This window comes from Pagrus major, chromosome 6 (genome assembly GCF_040436345.1).
Source record: "Pagrus major chromosome 6, Pma_NU_1.0".
In the NCBI taxonomy this organism is placed as follows: Eukaryota; Metazoa; Chordata; class Actinopteri; order Spariformes; family Sparidae; genus Pagrus; species Pagrus major.
This window is the reverse complement of record NC_133220.1, coordinates 7,323,826-7,345,610: the sequence shown is the minus strand read 5'-3', so window position 1 is coordinate 7,345,610 and position 21,785 is coordinate 7,323,826. Positions and strand designations below refer to the sequence as shown.

The window sequence follows — 21,785 nt, the reverse complement described above, 5'->3', positions numbered from 1 at the left end:
CAGAAAATAATATCCACTTAACACTATGCTCAGAAGCTTGCTCCGGAGGTATGATGTGCTGCCATCGTACATGTGATGGATGGTTGTTGTCCTGACATACAATTCCAGATAAAACACATATCGAGCAACTTTATGTTATGACTTCATGTCATGTCAAATCCCTGAGTGATGTAGAATAACATGAGAAGGGCAGGAAGGACCATTTTCAAGTTAACGTGCAGGTCATGGACGTTGATTTATCTTTGTTTTCATCAACATCTACGAGGGTTTTTGCTTACAAATGTACGGGCGTTTTGCGTCAACGTTAGCCTTGTTGAACTTGGATATGTGAATAGTAAACTCTTGCCATGAGTATAGTGCTGCAGCTAGCTCGATGTGGCCAACAAGTGCTCTCATGTTCCCGTTTAGCTCACCAGTTACAGTAGTTGAAAAGCCCTACAAGTGAGGAATGTGGAAAACTCCCCGACAACAGTACGATTTCCTTTGTGATTAAGCTACATTTGGTGAAAACTAAATTTCCCATCTGTTTTCAAGATGATGTGTATCTGTGGGCCATTTTGACAGATTTATGTAGCACATTGGTTTGTCTTATCAAGATCTTTATTGACAAAAAGAAAAATGTAGACGCAGCATTGTACTTTGTCAATGTCCTTTGACCTGCTCAGGAAACCTTCTGTTTTCTCTGATAAAGCTGATGCTTGATCATGCTTTACTGGATCCACCAGGAAGCTGAGCAACCACCATTCTCCAAACATTTTGACCCATCTGTCATGGTGTAAATCGGATGTGATGGACCGCAGATCCTTCAGGCTCAAAGCTACATCCACAGTCTCCCGGGAGCGCTTTGTGAGTTTGTTTTGGTGAATTGTGACCTTTACCTTTTCCACCTCCTGGTTGCAGGGCCCACTTCCTGCCGGGCATCTACTCTCGAGAAGATCTCGACAGACTCGTGGGTAAAAGGCTGCCCACTCTGAACCCTCCGACCTACTGGGAAGTCACCAACAGCAGCGGGGTGAGAATGGGGTAATTGTGACAGACGACTGACTATAAATGTGGGTGGATTTACCAAAACTCATATTTGTGAGAAGGTTGTGTGTGTAAATTCCCCTGATGTTCAAGTGCAAATACATTAGTTAGACATTAGTTAAATATCTCAATCGCACCTGAGATATTTTCCGACCTTGGATCGGAGTTCGATAAAGTGTTGTTCTTTTGTTCCAGGCGATCCGCATTGGAAACGCCTCCATCCTCACCCACAACCATCCTGCGCTCAATGGCTACATCCACGTCATCGACAAGGTGAGAGTCAGCCACTTCACAGTCAGGGGGATCCAGAGCAGAGCAAACAACATGCTGCTGAAGTACTTCCTCACCAGAGGAAAGATCATGGGGTTGTTGAGGATTGATCCTCTGGAGGCCATAAACATTTAAACGTGTTGTAAACATGACTATTTACAGCAAATTTCCTGACAATGTGATGAAAAGGCAGACAACATTATCCTTAAAAGCTCAGTAAAACACTCTTGGTTTCCCAAGTTTCTGAGTGAAAATGAATTTGAGGGCAAGTTTTTTCACTTTTGGTTCCTAAATAAAACTGATATCCTGTTTGTTTGTTTGTTTGTTTGTTTGTTTGTTTGTTTGATTGTTTGTTTGTTTGTTTTGGTGTGGTCAGATTCTCACCCCATCACGCTCAGACCTCCCCCCCGAGCCCCCAACCCTGATGGCTTTCCTGAACTCGTCTTCCAACTTTACTCTGTTCAGACAGTACGCCCTGGTAAGATTTCTGTCTGTCGGTCTGTTTTTCTGTCCGTCTTAACACAATCTTGTTAATTGTTTCAGTGTGTCTTAGTGTGAGTGGATGTGTGTGTGTTTTCACAGTTGTACAATATGTCAAATGAGCTGGGTTTCGGTGATTTCACCATCCTGCTGCCAACAGATGATGCCATCAGGCAGCACCTCAGCAGGACCAACACCTCCCTCCTGGTAGGTCCACACACACACACACACACACCCTCCACTATGATCAAAGTAATACAAAAACTGATGCTTTGGTTATTTTGTTTTTGCCAATTAGCAGCCAAGCTTGTCATGTCAGTGTTTATTAACAGCAGCCTGTACAGCTGCAGGCCTCTCATCCACACATCAGTCTGGCTCTGTTACGTGATGATGACGTTCTTAATCCCACCGAAAATGCTCTAATTGGTCTCATCGGTTAGTTGTTTTTTCCGACTGGGGAAATGAGTTGAACTTTAAAACACTTCTTCTGTTCAGGACTCTGATGTGTTCAAGTACCATGTGATTCTCAATGAGCTGCTCTTCCCTGACCACCTGTTTGACGGCACGTTGAAAAGCACAGCGCTGGGCATCGACTACCAGGTCATGTTCCACCTAAACAACGACAACAAGGTACTGTAACAATAGCCGGACCAGCGCAAGCTTCACGGTCATGTGGCCAACTTTCCAGAAGGTGTCTCATATCAGAGCATTGAAGGCTTGTCTGTTAGTTTAAGGGGCTGTGTCCACCAAGGCATTTTTTCCCAGCTGAAAACACCCAGCTAGGAATGCTTGAGAGGGCTTTTGAGCTGCAGTGTTCAGCTGAGATGCTTAGACATGGATTATATGCGGACGTAACAGTTAATCTATGTGTTGCATGTACATATCTGCCAATCTGAAGTCTTTGTTTAGCAATTGTACATGTTGGACGTGACGGTTGGTCGTTGTGGTGTTTGTCCCACCCCTCCTCCACTGTGATTGGACGGCACGAAAAAAAAAACACCTTATGAATTAGCGCTCAGCACAGAAAAGATGCTTAGCGTCAAAATAAGCTGGCCTTGGTAACACAGCCCCTTTTGCATTCAGATCAATTTTTGAATAGAGAAATTATTTTCAGTTCATGCATTTTTCGTTAAAGTGAAATGATTTTGGCGGAGCAGTTGAGAGCAGTCGTTTCCTCACATATTTACCTGGTGGTGTGTTCAAGGGCATTCAAACACATCTAAGAGCCCGCTGCAAAACAGCAGAATTAATATAAGAAACAAGTAAACTCACATTACCCTTTTCACAACATCCATATTTGCATAACATTTATCTCCTGAGTTTGATTTTATGACAACAATCATTGTCAATAAAATGCTTCTCGGCAGCAGACTGAGGAGAAACTCCTCTCTGAGGAGAGTTCTCGCTCACTGCTGCATTATTCAGGTGATGATAACAAAACTTTGACAGAAAATTGAACCTTCCAAAATGTTGACTGTAATGGACTATCTATATGCAGCAAGCTTTAAATCTCTGCGAGTTTATTTTAATGGAAATTAACTTCCTGTGGCTGCCTGGAAAGAGAGGAGTTGATCTAAAAACGGATGGGATGGTTGGAAAAAAAAGTGCTTTTTTTATTTGTACCTTTAATAATGTATAAATCAGACTCAGCGTGAAGAGTCTGATTAGTTTCTCCTCCTCTCGTCCTCCAGACAGTTGTGAACGAAGTTCCTCTTGACGGCAGTTTCATTGAGACCCAGACCGGCATCATCATAGTCCTCCCTCAGGTCCTCAAAGTCCACCGCAACAGATGCAGTAAACAGGTCACCGTGCAGGTCAACGTAAGGATGGAGGGAGTGAACAATCGATGGATGGATGGATTGATTGATTGATTGACTGATTGATTCCAACCCTTGTGTCTCGCTCTCTCTGTCTTTGTCTCCAGGGAAGGTGTTCAGACTGTGAAGGACCACCTCGATGCTTATTCAGCTACAAACCAGTAAGAAGGCTGCTAGTTTACAGGGAGTGGACACAAAAACATGAACTCCTTTTTTCAGCATTCTCCAGAAACACAAACTACAGCTTCAAAAGTGACCACAGAGATAAATCACCTACCAAATTCACAAAGTAAAGCTTGTTGGTCAGGTGCTGCTGTTATTATTTGCACTGCACTGAAAATAAGCTGTTACTGTGGGTTATGTCTTTACTTTTTGAGCTGGTTTAATTTGACAAACTAAAGTCAAAGTTGTGTTTCTGTGCTTGTGCCGTTGTTCTCTTTCAATCTGTCAGTCTGTGTTTCTGCTGTGTTTCACTGCAGATCAGAGAAAAGTTTCCACTCAACATGAAATCCAACTGTAGATTCAGGAAGCGAATCGGATCCAGGAGGAAGTCGGTGCCAGGCTGTCTCATCAAATGTCTTAAGTTCATGACGGTATGCAGACGCTCGTACTAGGACTTTAGTGCTACAAATATAAAACCGGCTCTGAGTCGGGAGTCAGTCTTATTTAATTATACTGACAACCACTAATCATTTCCTGTTTTTTGTCAGAGGAATTAACTCTCAAATAAGCAGCTCATTTAATGTGGTCAGTCATTCTCAACACTTTTTAGTCTCCGTTTTCATTTTAGTCTCAACGCTGTTTTGTCCTAAACTCTATCCAGAGACTTACAGTCTCACGTCTAGTACTTAAACTAGTAGTAACAGTGTTGCTCTAATGACTGCAAAGACGTCAACTACTTGCAACAATAAGCTAAGAGTAAGAGTCCGTCAGCCAAAACACTGTTGAGCGATCAAGATCAACTGCTCTGATTCTGCAAAAACTGAAATACAATTTGATATTATTTTTGTTGTTTTTATATAATTATTAGTTTTTATTAAGTTATGTTCATTTTCTTCCGAAAATAAACTCATACATTTTATTTTCCTGGTGTTACACATTGCTCTTGCCCATGTAAAGACATGTGGGTTGTTAGAGTGAAGGTGTAATAATTATTTATATCACAAACACTAACAAACAAAACATCACTTTACCAAACGATGAAGATTCCAAGTCTGAAAAGGGCGTAATGACGATGATGATGATGATGATGATGATGATGATGATGATGATGATGATGATGATGATGATCATGGTCCGTCCTGCAGGATCATGCCTGTTGCCCCGGTTACTATGGCCATGAGTGCTTCAAATGCCCCGGAGATGTTGGCAGCTGGTGCTCCAATCATGGGGAGTGTCAGGATGGTAACGATGGTAACGGGGAGTGCCGTTGCTACGAGGGTTTCCATGGCACTGCGTGTGAGGACTGTGAGCCAGGACGGTATGGAGTCAACTGCTCCTCTAGTGAGTAACACACACACACACACACACACACACACACACACACACACACACACACACACACACACACACACACTTTGATCCTGTCAGAAACACTCAGTCTGCCATGATGAACCACAAGGGGGCAGAAATACAAGGCAAATCCAGTTTTGCTGTCTTGTACACCAACAGTCACATTTATTGAGCAACATAACTGATACACAACATTACCATGGGCAGCGACACAGACATTTAAATACAATTTGCAAAGCTTACAAATCTACCACATTAAAAAACCTCAGACAGTAACACACCTATGGTATAAGGCTAACAAACCTCTGATGCTAGCAAAACTGTGACACACTTGCAAAAACTAAACAAACAAAATCATGAAACTAGCAGAGGCTGCAAAAAAACACACTTTCTGTACTCAAGTAAAAGTAAAAAATATCCCTCTGAATGACATTTCGACCGGCCATTTCTGTGCATACTTGACTGAACCTCACATCATATTAATATAATTCAAAGAGTAAGTAACTGAAGGGTAGATCAGTGGGATGGATATTTGTGAAAAACTGTAGGGAGTAAAAGTAATGAGTTGTCAGAAAAATAAATAAGCACAGATACCTGAAAAAATTACTTAAGTAAACTTGCTAGCAGGCTAACAAACCTGTCACACTAACATACCTTTGAGGCTAATAAACCTGCAATGCTAACAGTCGCAAAACTATCATGCTAACACACTTGTGGACTAACAAACCCATGAAGCTCCTTAAGCTCACAAACCTACAACTTTAATCAACAAACAAAAACCAATGATGATGAAAAGCCTCTGAGGCTGCTGTCTGCTTTCACAGTTAATCGGTGTGTGTCTGTGCATATGTTGCAGAGTGTGTGTGTGACCATGGGAAGTGTGAGGACGGTCTGGCGGGAAGCGGCAGGTGCGTCTGTTATAAAGGCTGGAAAGGAGCTTCCTGCTCTGTAGGTAAGACACACACAAACACACACTCGCGCACACACTGAAATGTAACTACACTCCATACCCTGGTGTCACCGCAAATCTGTCTGTGTGTGTGTGTGTCTGTCACAGAGATTAAGGATGACGCCTGTGGAGGTGTGTGTGACGAGAACGCCAAGTAAGTCCTCCTGTTGTTGTGCCTACAGCTGGTGTCTGTGTGTGTGTGTGTGTGTGTGTGTGTGTGTGTGTGTGTGTATGTGTGTGTTATAATTCTAATATAACAGAATACACTGGGATGAAACATCCTACCTGGCCGGAGCTGCAACATTTTACTGGTTAATTGAGTAGTTAACTATTAAATTAATCGCCAACTATGTTTTCAATTAATCAGTGTGAGTATTTATATATGGAAAAAGTCTAAATTCTCCATTTCCATCTTCCTAGAAGTGAATATTACCTGTGTTTTTTTACATCATAATAACAGTACACAAAATGTGTCGTATCTGTCGTATCGTATCTGTTGTATCGTATCTGTCGTATCGTATCGTATCTGTCGTATCGTATCGTATCTGTCGTATCGTATCTGTCGTATCGTATCGTATCTGTCGTATCGTATCTGTCGTATCGCATCGTTGTGTCATATCTGTCATAGCGTATCATATTTTATTTGTCGTATCGCATCGTCATATCATTTGGGAAAAACACAGATCGACATTTCTAACTATTTTTTGACATTTCTTTTCGTAGCCAAATACTAATCGACAACTTGAGAAAATAATCAGCAGATTAATTGACAATAAAAATAATCGTTTGCTATGGTCCTACCTGGCTGTCTGAAATCATTCGTATATATGTAACAATGTAATGCGCACTTCAGATACACAGACGGTAGTTGTTTAGTAGGATCAGTTCATTGATTTGTTGATAAGAAAAACAGAGAATATTGCTAGACTTTAAATGTGGCAAAATGGTAGCAGTTGATCGCTGCTGTCAGACTCATCATGATGTGTCACATAGTTATTGAACAGTTTCTCCTCTGCAGCTGTATAACAGGTCCACAGGGTACAGCTGCTGCCTGTGTGTGTGTGGCTGGATATGTAGGCAATGGAACGCACTGCAAAGGTAAAAATGTTGAGACACACACACACACTCACACACACACACACACACACACACACACACACACACACACACACACACACACACACTCACACACACAGACATCCTATACAAATGTTAAATATGAAATCTGGTTTAACGAATCTTTCTTTCGCTCGTTGCTTCTCAGAGCTGGATATGTGCAGCTGGTCTAATGGTGGATGTTCAGAGTTCGCCATCTGCACAAAGGTCTCAGCAGGAATGAGGACCTGTACCTGTAAAGAAGGGTACACTGGGGATGGGGTCGTCTGCCTGGGTATGTAGTCCTGACCGTTGGTGCGTTGATCTAGTCCAGTTATACTGTACGATTCTGTAGATACTACAGAAGGGATTGATGATGTGAGACTTCACATTATGCATTTATTGCTCATTACTCCTTTCAAACGCTCAGAGAGTACACAGCTGCTCTTCCTGGCTGTGATGTTTGAACCTGTGGCTGTGGATATGGTTCATGCTTTGGCCATCGCTACAGTAATGGTTGAATCTATAATGCAATTAATATGGCTGGGATTTTTTTTTAAAATGCCACCGTGACCTCTTGGAGCTCGGTAGCTATTGTATTGTGTCATAACAATTCATTTCCAACGTGTTGTGTGTTCACAGAGGTTGACGGTTGTCTAGTCAACAATGGAGGCTGCCATAAATCGGCAGACTGCATCAGAGCCGGCCCCAACACTGTAAGACAGCACCGTACTGCAGTAAAATGTCAGATTTTCATGGCACACACTGACCAAACACACAAGCCAGCACTGTACCTGAGACTCCGTTCAGTTTCAGTCAGGTGAGGGCACGTCCGATCACGTTTCAGGAGTGAGGACCAAACAGCATCTGGGAGCTTCCTTAAAGTAAACTTTAGTTTTTTACAATCTTGTTATTATTTTTATAGTTCTGGCAACCAGACCAGACTTTGCCAAGTCAGAGTACGTCCACGTGACGCTGGTTACATTTGTCTTTTCTTCCCGGATGTATTAGCGAGACCAGAACGCTCCAACAGTCAAACAAACTGCTCACGTGACGTACGGTGGAAAAATAGGCGGCGGCGACAGACGATTGCCCCAAAATTGCAGCGGGAAACAATTATTACAAGACCCTGTTTAAATGTATCTAAAATAAAAACCCTAATAGCTGGAAGAGTTATTCATAATTACAAAGTTCAAATACGTTGTGGAGTGCTGAAATATTGAAATATTTTATTCATGTCTCTAAGTTTAAAAACAGACGGATGAATTGATTGTTTTACTGACTGTTTTCTTACTGTTTTGTCGTCTTCAGACGTCCTGCCGGTGTCGGATGGGCTTCCGTGGACCAGGGAGGTACTGTTACGCTGTCAACCCCTGCAAAACTGTATGTATACTGTATGTGTCATTTTGCTGATTCTTCTGCCAGACATCTGTTGTATTCTGCGCTATCGTAAGATACTGATACTTGTTTTCTTATAATAAAAAAAATATGTATTATTGTATCAGAAAGGAAAATGGTTGTAGGGCTGTTAATGCCTGTCCTGTATCAGTGATTTAAGGTTGTGTGTGTGTGTGTGTGTGTGTGTGTGTGTGTGTGTGTGTGTGTGTGCAGGACAATGGTGGCTGCAGTAAGCATGCTCGCTGTGAGTACTTTGGTGATGGTCAGAGGAACTGCACCTGCCTCAGAGGTCACTTGGGCGATGGCCTCGAGTGTCGGGGAAACACCCACAATGTGAGTCACATGACCTCTGACCTCTCTCTGACTTCTGACCCCCAGCTGCCACACCCCTCCCCCCCTAACAGGAAGTGTTATTGTCTCTCTGTCCTACAGGAAGTGTATCGGCAGCCGGAGAATGCCTTCTTCCGTCAAATGTTTTCAGTGAGTCATATTAAAACCCACCTTGTTATTAAAACGTTCACTTGCTCTCTGCACTGTAGGTTGGACTTCATTTAATTTTCAGGTGGCACAGAGCTTATATGAGGGACAAAAACATGACAGTATAATGAAAGCATAAATAAATGAATACATGCAGAAATAAAAAACTGCAGCAATAAATAATCAAATGCAGAAATAAGTGAAGAAACAGATAAATAAATAAGTAAGCAACTGCAGAAACATATAATTAAATACATGAGACCTTTCAGTCCAAAAGGAGCATAAGTTGAACCCGCCCTGTGGTACCGGCCCCTGATCTGTCATGTAAGTGAATTTTGTTTTCTTTGTGTTTCTCAGAAATCGGGGTCTCGTGGTCTTTATGGTGACGGACCGTACACTGTCTTCAGCCCTGTAGAGCAAACCAACAACGACTCCTCTGTATGTGCATCTACTGTTTGTATCTTATCTAATGTAGCAATAATTATACGAATCATCTTATCCCGTGTTTTTGTTTATCCTTAAGATTCAGTGTCTTACCTAAAACAAACAATACAGCCATTTAAAGCTGAATCACAACATTAATCGTACAATATGTCAATATTTTTATGTGAGTCATCAGTCTGGAATATCACTGACTGGTGTGTGTCTGTGTGTGTGTGTGTGTGTGTGTGTGTAGTATTATGAATGGGACCAGTCTGGTCGTCTTGGTGATCTGGTTCGGTACCACATCGTTTCCTGTGAAACTTTGACCTTGGCTGACCTCAAAACCACCAAGCTCGCTGTATCAACGTCGGGACACACGCTGAGCTTCAGCCTGCGAGAGGTAACACACACAGACGAGCACAGGCACGCACACACCACAATAAATAAACACACAAGTGGTGGACTGAATAATACAGAATATTTATCAACTTAATACAGCAAAAGTCAGCCCCCTCTGGAGGACAACCACTGGAGCTTATTTCAGAAAAAATATGACAACTGGATAAAGTTTTTTACCTTTTTTAATACTTTTTCCGAGCCGAGGGGACGGCCATGAGGCAAATGTAGCTCACTGAGCAGTTTCACACAAAACTCTATGGTATGTTACCATCTTGGGGTCGATTAATTATTTGTCTCTCACCATCTCTCAAAATGTTTTTCCAGAATAAGGTCCCATGGGGCACGTTGAAAGGAGCGTGACTTGGCCTCTTTATCGCTATTTTCAGGTTTTAATAAAAGGAAACTTACAACAGTTTGTCATGGATCATAGCACAGGGACCAAGGAACAGGGTTTTTCCAATTAAAGGGACACTATGTAGTTTTGGAAAATAACTCAGAATTTCAATATTTAAAATATTAATGAGGTAATAATACAAACTCAGAAAAACAAGCTGTTCTCAGAGGAAAATACGGTCCCTAGAACACTGTTTGAAGCTAAAAGACACAAACACATGAAAACAAAGAGAGTTTCTTTATTTAGATTGTTTAGGCATAAAAAAATCAGTCAATGAAGATTTATTTCTTCTGATTAAAAACTTCTTCCATAAAACTTCATAGTGCACCTTTAAACAAACAGTAAGTTACATCCAGTAGAGTATGTAGTCCACTGTTCCCAGTGTCTTCAGGAAAGACTGCAGTTGTCTTAAAACATCCATGATAAGAATCCGCTGTTATTGCTGTTGCTCTTCAGCGTCTGTCTTCTGCAACAGAGCCAGAAGCAAACATTTTACAGGAGGTGAGTGTGATTTTCAGTGGAGTATATCTTTAGTAGCTCCACATGGAACAGGTTGTCATGGAGCTGTTAGCAGACGGTGTGACCTCTGATGACATGTGTGGCTTTTTATAACTCAAAATGACACGAAATGACTCAGGTCTGTCAACAGATGACTGTTGAGAGTGATGAGTATGCTTGAGTTAAGTTAAAAATCCCTCTCTCAGTCTTCACCTGTCTCACAATCCAACTTTCCACTCGCCTCGTCTTTGTTTCTACCTGTCTGCCTCACTTCTCACTCTCTCCATCATTGTCTCTCTCTCCCTGCAGGGCTCCGTCTGGATCAACAACAGATCGAGGATCGTGAAAAGTGATTACACCACATTTAACGGCGTCATTCACCACATTGACACGATGTTGACGCCCTATAGGCTGCAGGGCAAACCAAGCATCAAGTCTAACATGGTGCGCTGAGTTTGGTTGAAATGAATAAGTGATCTATGATCAATCAGGCTTGAGAGACAGGAAGTGTGACCCCTCTCTCCCTCTCTCTCTGTTTAGATGAACCTTACCTCAGCAGCTGTGTTTTATGGCTACACCCGTTTCTACAAACTCGTGGAGGTACAAAAAAGATGAAAGTATCAATAACCTGAATATCAATACAACAGAATAACTCTGCAATGTTTTTTTTCCATTCAGTTTAATATTGTACAGTATTCTGAGAGTTAGCCTCATACGTATAAAAGTAAACGTAATTATTAATATAAATATATATGAGGTCAGACTTGGTATCAGAGTGGATGTGGGGCAAAAAAGCCTCAATGTATTGTAACTACATCTTATACTGCTTACTATACAGCACTGGTCTGTACCGTGTACTGTTTGTGCAGGATGCAGGGTTACTCCCGGTGCTCGGGATGTCCATCCACCAGCCGTACACAATGTTTTGGCCCACAGACGCGGCTCTCAACTCCCTGCCAGCTGAAAGACAGCACTGGCTCTCCAGCCCCGACCACCAAGACCTACTGGCTGCCCTCGTGAAGGCTCACATCATACGCAACTCCAGGGTAGGAGGAGGAGCGAAGATACTTATTCATACTCTGATACTCAGAAGGGACTCTTTTGATATAAAAAGTTGAATTTAAAAAGGACAAAAGGGAAAAAGGCATCGGTATCGTTCTGCAAACTACATAGAGAAATACTCTCTTGTTTCATGAGACACGTGCGTAGGAGGGACTAGTAGATCAAACATTGCAAGCCATCTCCCGCACACTGTCGAACTTGCAATAACACATTTATTTGCAACATTTCAGTACTAGACCTTTATCAGGCAAACCCGAGGCCTGAACCTTTGCCTGATGACGGTCTAATACTGAAGTGTTGCAAATGTATTTTTGTAAATTAAACAGTGTGTTTGCTTGCGATTATTGCATTTTCCCAATTACTCCTTTTGTTGAGAACATGTCAGAAAATAGTCAAAATGTAAATCACAGTTTCCCAAAAACCCAAAGTGACTCGAATGATTAACCAGTTATCAAAGTAGTTGCTGGTTAATTGCCTCTCAATTAATTGTGTGTGTGTGTGTGTGTGTGTGTGTGTGTGTGTGTGTGTGTGTGTGTGTGTGTGTGTAGGTGATGGGTCTCAGTCAGCCGGATAAATACTCGTCGTATCGCACCATGCACGGATCCACCATCAGGTACAGCTGTGACAAGACCATGGTGGTAAGAAAACACTCACACACACACCAAAAAAGCGGTCATGTCGGCTTCTGTATCCGGCTGTTGCTATAGTAACTGATGTTGTCTCATGTTACCATGGTGAAGTTGGAGAGAACAGTGTTTCAGCCTGACGGCGACGACTTCCTGGATCCTCTCAAACATTTTTTTAGTTTAGTGCTGGTCCAAAGAGATTCAGATCGACAGGTGACTCAGTGATTGGTGATCGTTGGAGATGTCCTCCTGCTTTATCAGCACCTCATGGACCCACAGAGGAAAATCAAAGCTGTGTGACTGACAGCAGGTCATGCTGTCCTGAACATGATGTCTGTTTATCTTCTCTGTTATCGAAGAGAAATAGAGAAAGTAACTGTAACTGGACCTCACACAGTCGACATCTTCTGCTCTCATATTACAGGGTTTAGTTGATGTGTGGTCACTACGTCACATCAGCTTTGCTTGAACTGATTTTCACTTTTTGCTCTATCAGAGAAAGTTCTCACCCTCAGAAAGGCGGTGACGCGTTACTGTCGTCAGCAAATGATCTCACAGGAATTTAAAACCCAAATATAACGATCGCTTTCTTCAACATTCACGATAAGCAGATGGATTTAACGATAATTAACTTGAATTCAGATCGGACCGACAAACCGAACCGAACAGATCAGATGTGAAAATGTGTTTTTTTTCTATTTTATCTTGTTTTTATGCCCTTCTGTTCTGGTTGTGTTATTCTGTGAGGCTGTTTGAAAAGAAATTGATTTTGAGTTTGTATGTGTGTGTGTGTGTGTGTGTGTGTGTCTGTGAGTGTTCAGGGGGATGTATTGATTAATGAAAACGCAGCCAAGTTAGTGGAGCGCTACCTGACCTTCCAAGAGGGCACTGCTTATGGCATCGACCAGTTACTGGAGCCACCTGGCCTGGGAGCACACTGCGACACCCTGGAGAACAAAACCACTTACGTTAGTAGTGCTAAGACAATTACTTTAAATACTGCTGCTGCTGCTTTAGGACTCACAATACAAATGTTAATTCTTGTACTAGTTATGATAAAATAATTACTGTTATTATTACAACTATTTTTACCTCTGTTGTACTTGGATAGTCTGCTAAGATCAGAACTTTTTTTTTTATTGGATGTTAACCAAAACAGTTTTTTGTACCAGGCTGTAAACATGTTTATTTATTATTATATGTATATTCATTTTACCACGGGCTCTTAGGGGATTGACTTGCTTTCGGAGCCAGACTCAAGTGGCGGTCGGAGGAACTTTAAGCCCCTTCAGTAACTCTTGAATGATGACAAATGAAAAGACAACCCTACAGCTATTGTGAACGACTCGTGTTTCTGACGTGACACAGCTTCTGCCATGTCTCCACTACTGCAAATACCGTTACCATACAGCTTTGATGTTAGCCTTGATCCTCGTATTGGAAGCTGGACTGAAGTTTTCTGTCTTTAAATGTCTCAGGGACGCTGTGGTCGCTGCATCATCCCTCCATCGTGCCCCTACAGGCACCAGGACACGGTAAAATCTCTGCTTAAAAAAATCTTCACATTATCAGCCTGTTCAATACATAAACTATGCAGAGATACATCTCAGTCCTGCCGTCTTCCAGGGAAAGACGGAGAGTTGTCATAACTATCGCTCCAGGTTTGGGAGAAGTTACCACCTCGACTGGTACGGTGGCCTGGGCAGTTCTTTTGGCCGAAGGGGCTGTAAGAGGGTTTGTCAGTATCCTTCCTGGGTCCAGAAATGCTGCAAAAACCACTACAGCCGAGATTGTCAAGGTATGTAAGGAAGGATGGAAGGACGGCACGTAGAGAAAATGCTCCTGTTGTCCCACAGCTTGGTTTATAAATCCTCACCTGAGGCAGATTGGGTATAAGTGGTTATGAACATCTTTGTCGGAGTGTAATTTTCTTAATGGCAGACATTTTGACCTGTCGTAGTGTAAAAGGTACAGTTCATCGCAATATCAAAGTCATATATCTCTTACCTTTGTCCCGTTTAAAGTTATAAGTTACGTGTGTTTGACAAACCAGACTGTCAGCCATGATATGGAGTATACGGTTTGACGCACCGTGACAGTTTAGTGTCTGTTTTGTAACCAGGAAGCAGCCTCCTTGTCCTCACTGTGTTTTCTGATTCCCCACCTCGCTCGTGTGTTTCAGTTTGCCCAGGTGGCGTGGAGGCCCCTTGTAGCAACCACGGTGACTGCGATGATGGCTTGCGTGGTTCTGGGGGATGTCTGTGCCACACAGGATTCAGAGGAAAAGCCTGCGAACTGTGTTCCACCGGCTTTTATGGCCCCAACTGCACAGGTAGAGCATAAACAGGAAAAACACACAGTCGGGTTGGATTTTAAGCCAAAGTAGAAGCTGATGAAGTTGGTGAATCTGGGCAAAGACTGGGCGGTGATGGGAAGGTGGAGGGCGCTTGCAAAACAGCAGCATGAATGAACTAGAGGAAGGAGATTTAAAAAGACAGCAGCAAGATGATAGGCTGACAATGAAGGTGTCTCGCTGTGCTGTTGGATAGATGTGACCGGCTGATGTTAGCAGCTGATATCAAGTGACAGCCACAAATAATGACAGGTCATTCAGAGTGAGCATCAGTGAGAGGGGTGAATGACAGGATGAATAAACTAAGGACTGAGCAGGCGAAAGAGTAGTCTTCCTGTTTGAACTTTCGCTAGAGCTTCATTTTACTAGTTGATGTGGGATTAATGACATTACCTGCAGCGATCCTCCAGCAGCAGAAACAATATGGGTATCTCTACATTAACACTGAACAAGGAACAGCTGATAAACTTCGTTGATTATTTAAAACTCCGGACACGCCGACAGGATCAGTTAGTATTTCATGTTAATTAATGTTCTGTGTTCTCCTACACATCGAAAGGTCACACACGCCGTCCAGATTCACACAAAACTATTAAAGCGGCTTTTTGTTTTCCTGCCTTTTTTTGGGTCTTGCATTTGGGTCTTCATCTTTTTTGCAAACTATGACATTTCTGAAATGTTAACCACATCTTAGAAAAAGGCTTTCTGACAATCACAAGGACGCGGTCGAGGCAACGCGTACTAGCCAATCACAGCACAGTAGAATGGGACTAAAAAGAAATCACTTATTTATTAATTAACTAATTAATAACCCAACCTAGCCTGCACACACGTAGCCAACACAGTTACAGTGTAACCTCTCACAATTATAATTACAGCTATACAGCCATAACGGACATGAGAACTTTTTTTATCCTCAATTAAGGTTTTTTAATGAAGTCGGCGTTACAGTCTCATCCCCATCAGCTCTTCTGCAGTCTGTCGCTATGGCAACGCTCCGTACTCACCATCACACAGCTGGGTGTGTTTCCAGCTCAGGACAAACCCGCCAGCTGTCTTCAGTCAGAGTCACCGGCTGCTGATCATCTTCTGCTTAGTTTCAAACTTGTTTGCCAACACACAGGTCTCCTTGCTGCGGAGAGGAAGCCAGTCAGAGGTGTGAATCAGTTGCCAATTCAAAAAAACTCTTTATCGTCGCAGTTGGGAACAAAACCGGTCACCATGGTTACTAAATTAATCAGAAACTGATCAAAGTCGGAGTGTAAACTGATTTAAACGGCTGAATGTTTCATCAGGTTTCCACAAAATTACATTTCTAGCTTCAGCTTCGCTGCCAGCGGAGCACACAGCAGATTTTGAATCTTTGTGATTGGATGTTTGTCACTGAAGTGCACCTTGGGAGTTGAAGTTAAATTCCTTCCTTGGTGTTTTATGCGCAGAGGCTTGTACATTTGACTTTTACAGATATTTTCCAACACAGTTATGAATTCATATTTTTGTACTGGCGGCTCAATCGAGAATGCTTCATGTCTGTCCGTGCCTCAGAGAGCTCCCAGTCACCTGAGATTGTCTATGAAGAAAACCACTGTTACTGCAGGAACCCTGACCGCCTGAAATTACTCCTCCATCCTCACAACTCTTTTGTCACGGAGGTTGAGTCTTGTCATTTCTCTTTCTCAGCCTGCAGCTGTGGGCGGCAGGGATGGTGTGATCAGGGCATTGAAGGTTCTGGAAAGTGTGACTGTAAACCGGGCTGGAAGGGTGATCGCTGCGAGATTGATATAGGTGAGTTTCCCTCCTGAATGTGAGGAATGCATTTGATGTTGTAGGATACTGAAAGGGTCAGTCTGGTGATTTTCTGTACCTTTCTCATTATCAACAAATCCACGAATGGACCAAAACTAACCATGTGTGAGTCCGTCTCCTGATACCTTGACTTCTCTGCCCCGTCTGTGGCTCTTAGCCCCAAGCACATTTGAGACGTAAATCTTTAAAAACAGCTCACAAATATTATAGTTTGATTTCTAAAAAAACAAAAGGAGTTGTGCACAAAACATTTGTTAAAATACATTAGTGAGCTTTTGTCCTGTGCCAAGATAATCCATCCATCTGTAATAATTATTTTGTGTGCATGAAAGTGTTTAATCTCAACATTTTATCTTTTTAAAATTAGTTGAGAGGATTGTGCAGCCCTCTAGATAATTCTGCTCACTCTTGTTTTATAGTTTACTGATCTAAACCTCCTTCATTGATGAATCATCCATTTGTCTGTCTGTCCAGGCTCCATCCCAGAGGAGTGCCTGCAGTGCCACGCTCAGGCCGGCTGTGTGCCAGGTGTTGGTTGTCAGTGTAAAACTGGTTTTCAGGGGAACGGCACCTTCTGCAGTCCAGAGCCACGTGAGTGTTCTGCAGCTCAGGACGATTTATCAGCCGGAGCATTTTTGTCTGCACGATGATAGTGATTTTTTTAATAACACATATAAAACAACCAGAGCATGGTAATGGTGTCATAAAAATAATACATTGAAGAAAGTTCTTTGCTATGAAAGATTGAGAAACTGGAAACGGTATAAAACTCTGACCTTCAAAACTTGACAATTAAAACTAATTGTTTGGCTGAAGGCCTGCTGCAGGATGCCAGGTCAGCCTGACCCTGCTGTGGCTTTTTTCTCATTCAAACAAAAAAAGGTGTGAATATGGAGCGTTTCAGCTTTGAGGGAGTTCACAACTGTAGCTCTTCTTTCCCAAATCTCTGGCACAAGCTTACATAAACTTAAATGAAGTCTTAAGACTGCTGTTATCTTCCCTGACATGCTCTGTCAGGTCTGGAGCACAGCTTGTTTTCAGATTTTTGCCTCCCGTCTGGTCTCTAGCAGTGAAACATATGATCAGGTGGTTTGAGGCAATACGTGTGACATTTGTAAGACTGATCCACTACGGTTTCCACACCCGGTAATGATGCAGCTGGTCTCAACATGGCTGCAACAGAAGGTGATGAGGATGGGGGAGGGGGGGCGAGGCTCGCTTTTTGTTCAGGTGTCTGTGTGACTGTTTTTTGTCCTACATGCCGAACAGTGTTAATCCAGTCGGGATATAAAAACCTTCAAAAGCTGAACGGCCGCACTTCACTATTTCATTTAAAATCCAATGTGATAGAGTGCAGAGACAAAACAATAAAAAGACGATCAAAATACATTAAAAACTGATATATTTTTACTTATATTGTATCCTTTCTCTGTATCCAAATATTCAAAAATAAATTGCATAAAAAATGATAAAAATCTGTAAAATTTTAGTTATGTGTATAGATATCTGCTGTTTGCTCCCAACTTTGTGTGTAATAATGAAATGGATGTGTAAACATGACGATCACACACACACACACACACACAGATCATCATCTGTCACTCGCTCTGACATGAACCCACCGTGTGATGACTGTTTTATTAACCACTCTGCAGCTCCAGACCTCTGCGCAGAGTACAATGGCGGCTGTCACCTGAACGCAGACTGTAACCAGACGGGACTGATCGTCAACTGCACCTGTCAAACTGGTTACCAAGGAGACGGCTACTCCTGCCAGCCCATCAACAGGTGGGCGTGGCACATCCTTTTCTATGAATTAAGTCTCTGTTTCACTTCTGTGGTTTGCTCCTCTGAACAAAGGAGCTTTTATGTGAATGTTTGAGACGTGACATCAGGATGTTTCTCTGTCCAGGTGTATTGAAGAGCAGAACGGGGGCTGCAGCGACTTTGCCTCCTGCAAGTTCACCGGTCCAGTGAGTATAAACTGTTGTTTATCTTCTTTAAAATCTTTGTTTTGTTCATCATTGTTTTCCTGTGTTATCAGTGTCTAATAATAAAGAGAATTTGTGTTGTAATATGACATAACATCTTACATACTGTACATAAAAAATGTTCCAGTAGTGGTTCAGTAAACAGTTGGATGAAGGGGGAGAAACAGGATCATTGAGGAATAACATCTCAATGCGTAACCTCAATTCCTGCTTTAAACTGATCACTCAGTAATCTGGTTCTTCCAGAACGAGCGTGATTGCGAGTGTCTGCCGGGGTACGTGGGTAATGGAGTCCAGTGTCTGGAGAAGGTGGTGCCCCCTGTTGATCGTTGCCTGGAGGACAACGGAGGCTGTGACCCTGTGGCCACCTGCAAGGATCTGCATTACCATGGTAACTAGGGCTGGGCAATATATTGATAATACATCATTATCGTGATATGAGACAATTTTGGATATGGTTACATCGTGATATGTCATAAACGTGACACGTGCTGTCTTCCCTGGTTTTAAAGGCTGCGTTACAGTAAAGTGATGTCATTTTTTTGAACCTACCAGTCTTTTCGACTAACACTTTTCTATACTCACTCGGTCATTATATCCACATTACTGATTACTATTTATCCAGAATGTCAATGTGTTAATATTTTGTTAGAGTACCAACAGTCACCCCTACAATATTGAGGTATTTGGTCGAAAATATGATATTTGTTTTTGTTGCCCAGTCATAGCATTTATAAAGTACTTTTGAGGAGATTTAAAAATATTAAGATATATATCGTGTATCGCAATAATGACTAAAAATATTGCAAGTAAGAGTAAACTATACATATATTTACATGTATGTATAGCATACTGTATACTATGTGTCCACTGATTATGGGATCTTATAATTATTTTTCTGATTATCAGAATCAATGTTTTTAAACAATCTAAAGTAACTCGTAACTAAAGTTATCAAATAAATGTAGTGGAGTAAAAGGTACAATATTTGCCTCCAAATCTCGTGAAGTGGAAGTATAAAGTAGCAGAAAATGGAAATACTCAAGTAGAGTACAAGTATTTCAAAATTTTACTGATGCACAATACTTGAGTAAATGCACCGAGTTACATACCATCACTGCCTTGTAGTAACACATCAGTAACAAGCTGACAGTCCATTATGTCCAAAGTGTCCATTTTGTGTCACCATGGTAACACTCGACAGACCAGCACATACAGGTAAAACATGGCTGCGCACTATCCTATAGATGTTAAATAAATCTGACGATTGACGATGTGTTCAGATAACAAGTCTGTATAGATTCCTTTTCTGTTGAGCAAGCCTTTGTCTAATAGACACGTCTAATGATAGTGTTGTCTGGTCAGTCGTCGTGCTCCTCCAGTCTCCCCCGTCCAAGGAGATGATTGACCCAGCACAGTGGCCAGATATTGTCGTCTGTAAATAATCCACCTGTTAATTGCCAACTGTTAAATCTGGGCCTTAGGCTGAGATTTAGTGAGAGACGAGGCTATCCACCATTCAGAAGTAGTTGTTTCAGGTTTCTTATTTAACATTATTAAATGACGAAAGCTAGTTACTATGTATTGTTATCAAAAAGAAATGTACGCCTTTCTTTAGAGCCTCACACATTGTTACTGCTCGCTTCATGACATCTATTTTCTTTATAAGAGGGATGGTGGATTGGAGATCTGGATTTGTTTGTTTATTTGTTTTGCAGCTTTTCAGCCTTTTCCCGTTTCTGTCGTCATGTGATAGCGCTTTCCACCTAAAGGGGGCGCTGCCTTGGTGGTTGGCTCTTGATGACCTGATGGCAGTCTGGTCTATTAAAGGTGTTACATCAAAATGAACCATAACTGCAGTGTAATCATGAGTTAAATTGCCTCTGCTGAGCAGGCGCCATCTTGGCTCCACAGCCTACTCCATTGATGTTGGCGTGGTAACGGGTAATTCTACAGCAGGTGACGCTATAACGTCCATCTTACGATGGTGACGTAATGAAGAACTTTGTTCTTTAGTTGTGGGTTTGAATAGTGTTTTTTTTTTCTGGGATTGGCAAACAAACGTCAACAAGCACTCAGCTGGCGTAAAGCAGGCAACGCCCGGAGCTCTTGGAGGCCCAGAGCTCGTTAAGGGGGCATGAGCTCGTTAGTGCTCATTACACATGAAGCTCATTAAGGCTGAGAGCCTGTTAATACCCAGAGAAGGTTCCTACCTGGAGCTCATTAATCAGGGCGTATTCATGATGCAGAGGTCATGACTTGATACATACTGCAGTTTTGTGGTCAAAGTTCATTATGTTTTTAATGAGGCAAACCAACACCTCACAGCCAATCAGAGCCCAGTAATTTATTTAGCTGTTTTATAATCCAATTAATCAGTTTAAACATTTAATATCAGTAGATTTTTCATCCTAACTTCAATGGATTGCCTTGTGTTGTCACATGCAGAGATTAAAGTGTTAGGTAAAGTTAACATAGGTGTTGTGGTTCAGCCAACACAGCTGGAGTGTTCCACCTGCGCTCTCCAGAGGGGAAGTACAAGATGAACTTCAGTCAGGCTGACGCCGCCTGCCAGGCCGAGGGCGCAACGCTGGCCAACTTTACACAGCTGGGAAACGCACAGCAGGTAAACCCACCTACAGAAGGCGTTTCCATAGAGACGCCACACAGGTCAATACACCTCGCTCATACATACACATACAGTATTTCTAAGAAAAAATGTTTGATGAAGGCTGTTGTTTTTAGTAGAGAATGCAGCTATACACTCCTAAACAGCCGAGTCTGACCAGCACCTCGAACTTTTTAATTCCTTGTTTGAGTGACTAAAAAAACTACAGATGATGATGATAATGATGATGATGATGATGATAATGATGTGATATTTGTGTTGGGCTCTGTTTTCGTACATTTGGAGATCAACAATCGCCACCGGCATCAGAAACATGTAGGTTAAATCTCAACAACCAATCATAGTCCCCGGTCAACGTGCTGTCTCAGCAGCTGACGTGCACCTACACATTAGCATCGTTGTGGTGTAATCTCAGAACCGGTACATGTAGTTTCAGGTGGTATGACGTCATAAAGATGTATAAATCACGCTTTACTCTAAGTAGTTTTTGATATATCTGACTATAAACCGAGGAATCTCTGTCTGTCTGTTATTTCTACTGAGGACACCAGGGAGTGGTGCGATTTGGACATGTTCAGGA

At 42.1% G+C, this 21,785-nt stretch overlaps 1 protein-coding gene across 1 annotated transcript in view; it reads left to right on the top strand.

Annotated features, from left to right (window-relative positions):
- stab1 (stabilin 1) overlaps positions 1-21,785 on the top strand; it is a 54,237-nt gene that overhangs the window by 21,645 nt on the left and 10,807 nt on the right. The window contains exons 31-63 of the mRNA XM_073468446.1: positions 901-1,012; positions 1,222-1,299; positions 1,673-1,774; positions 1,879-1,983; positions 2,272-2,406; positions 3,468-3,596; positions 3,701-3,754; positions 4,073-4,186; positions 4,901-5,096; positions 5,962-6,057; positions 6,163-6,208; positions 7,073-7,152; positions 7,319-7,444; positions 7,792-7,865; positions 8,461-8,532; positions 8,761-8,880; positions 8,980-9,027; positions 9,382-9,462; positions 9,701-9,847; positions 11,048-11,182; positions 11,279-11,338; positions 11,608-11,784; positions 12,349-12,438; positions 13,248-13,394; positions 13,905-13,961; positions 14,053-14,224; positions 14,609-14,758; positions 16,460-16,564; positions 17,060-17,176; positions 18,241-18,373; positions 18,498-18,558; positions 18,823-18,967; positions 21,069-21,202. Coding sequence (XP_073324547.1) covers positions 901-1,012; positions 1,222-1,299; positions 1,673-1,774; positions 1,879-1,983; positions 2,272-2,406; positions 3,468-3,596; positions 3,701-3,754; positions 4,073-4,186; positions 4,901-5,096; positions 5,962-6,057; positions 6,163-6,208; positions 7,073-7,152; positions 7,319-7,444; positions 7,792-7,865; positions 8,461-8,532; positions 8,761-8,880; positions 8,980-9,027; positions 9,382-9,462; positions 9,701-9,847; positions 11,048-11,182; positions 11,279-11,338; positions 11,608-11,784; positions 12,349-12,438; positions 13,248-13,394; positions 13,905-13,961; positions 14,053-14,224; positions 14,609-14,758; positions 16,460-16,564; positions 17,060-17,176; positions 18,241-18,373; positions 18,498-18,558; positions 18,823-18,967; positions 21,069-21,202 — 3,598 coding nt within the window. The remainder of the gene's footprint in view (positions 1-900; positions 1,013-1,221; positions 1,300-1,672; positions 1,775-1,878; positions 1,984-2,271; positions 2,407-3,467; positions 3,597-3,700; positions 3,755-4,072; positions 4,187-4,900; positions 5,097-5,961; positions 6,058-6,162; positions 6,209-7,072; positions 7,153-7,318; positions 7,445-7,791; positions 7,866-8,460; positions 8,533-8,760; positions 8,881-8,979; positions 9,028-9,381; positions 9,463-9,700; positions 9,848-11,047; positions 11,183-11,278; positions 11,339-11,607; positions 11,785-12,348; positions 12,439-13,247; positions 13,395-13,904; positions 13,962-14,052; positions 14,225-14,608; positions 14,759-16,459; positions 16,565-17,059; positions 17,177-18,240; positions 18,374-18,497; positions 18,559-18,822; positions 18,968-21,068; positions 21,203-21,785) is intronic.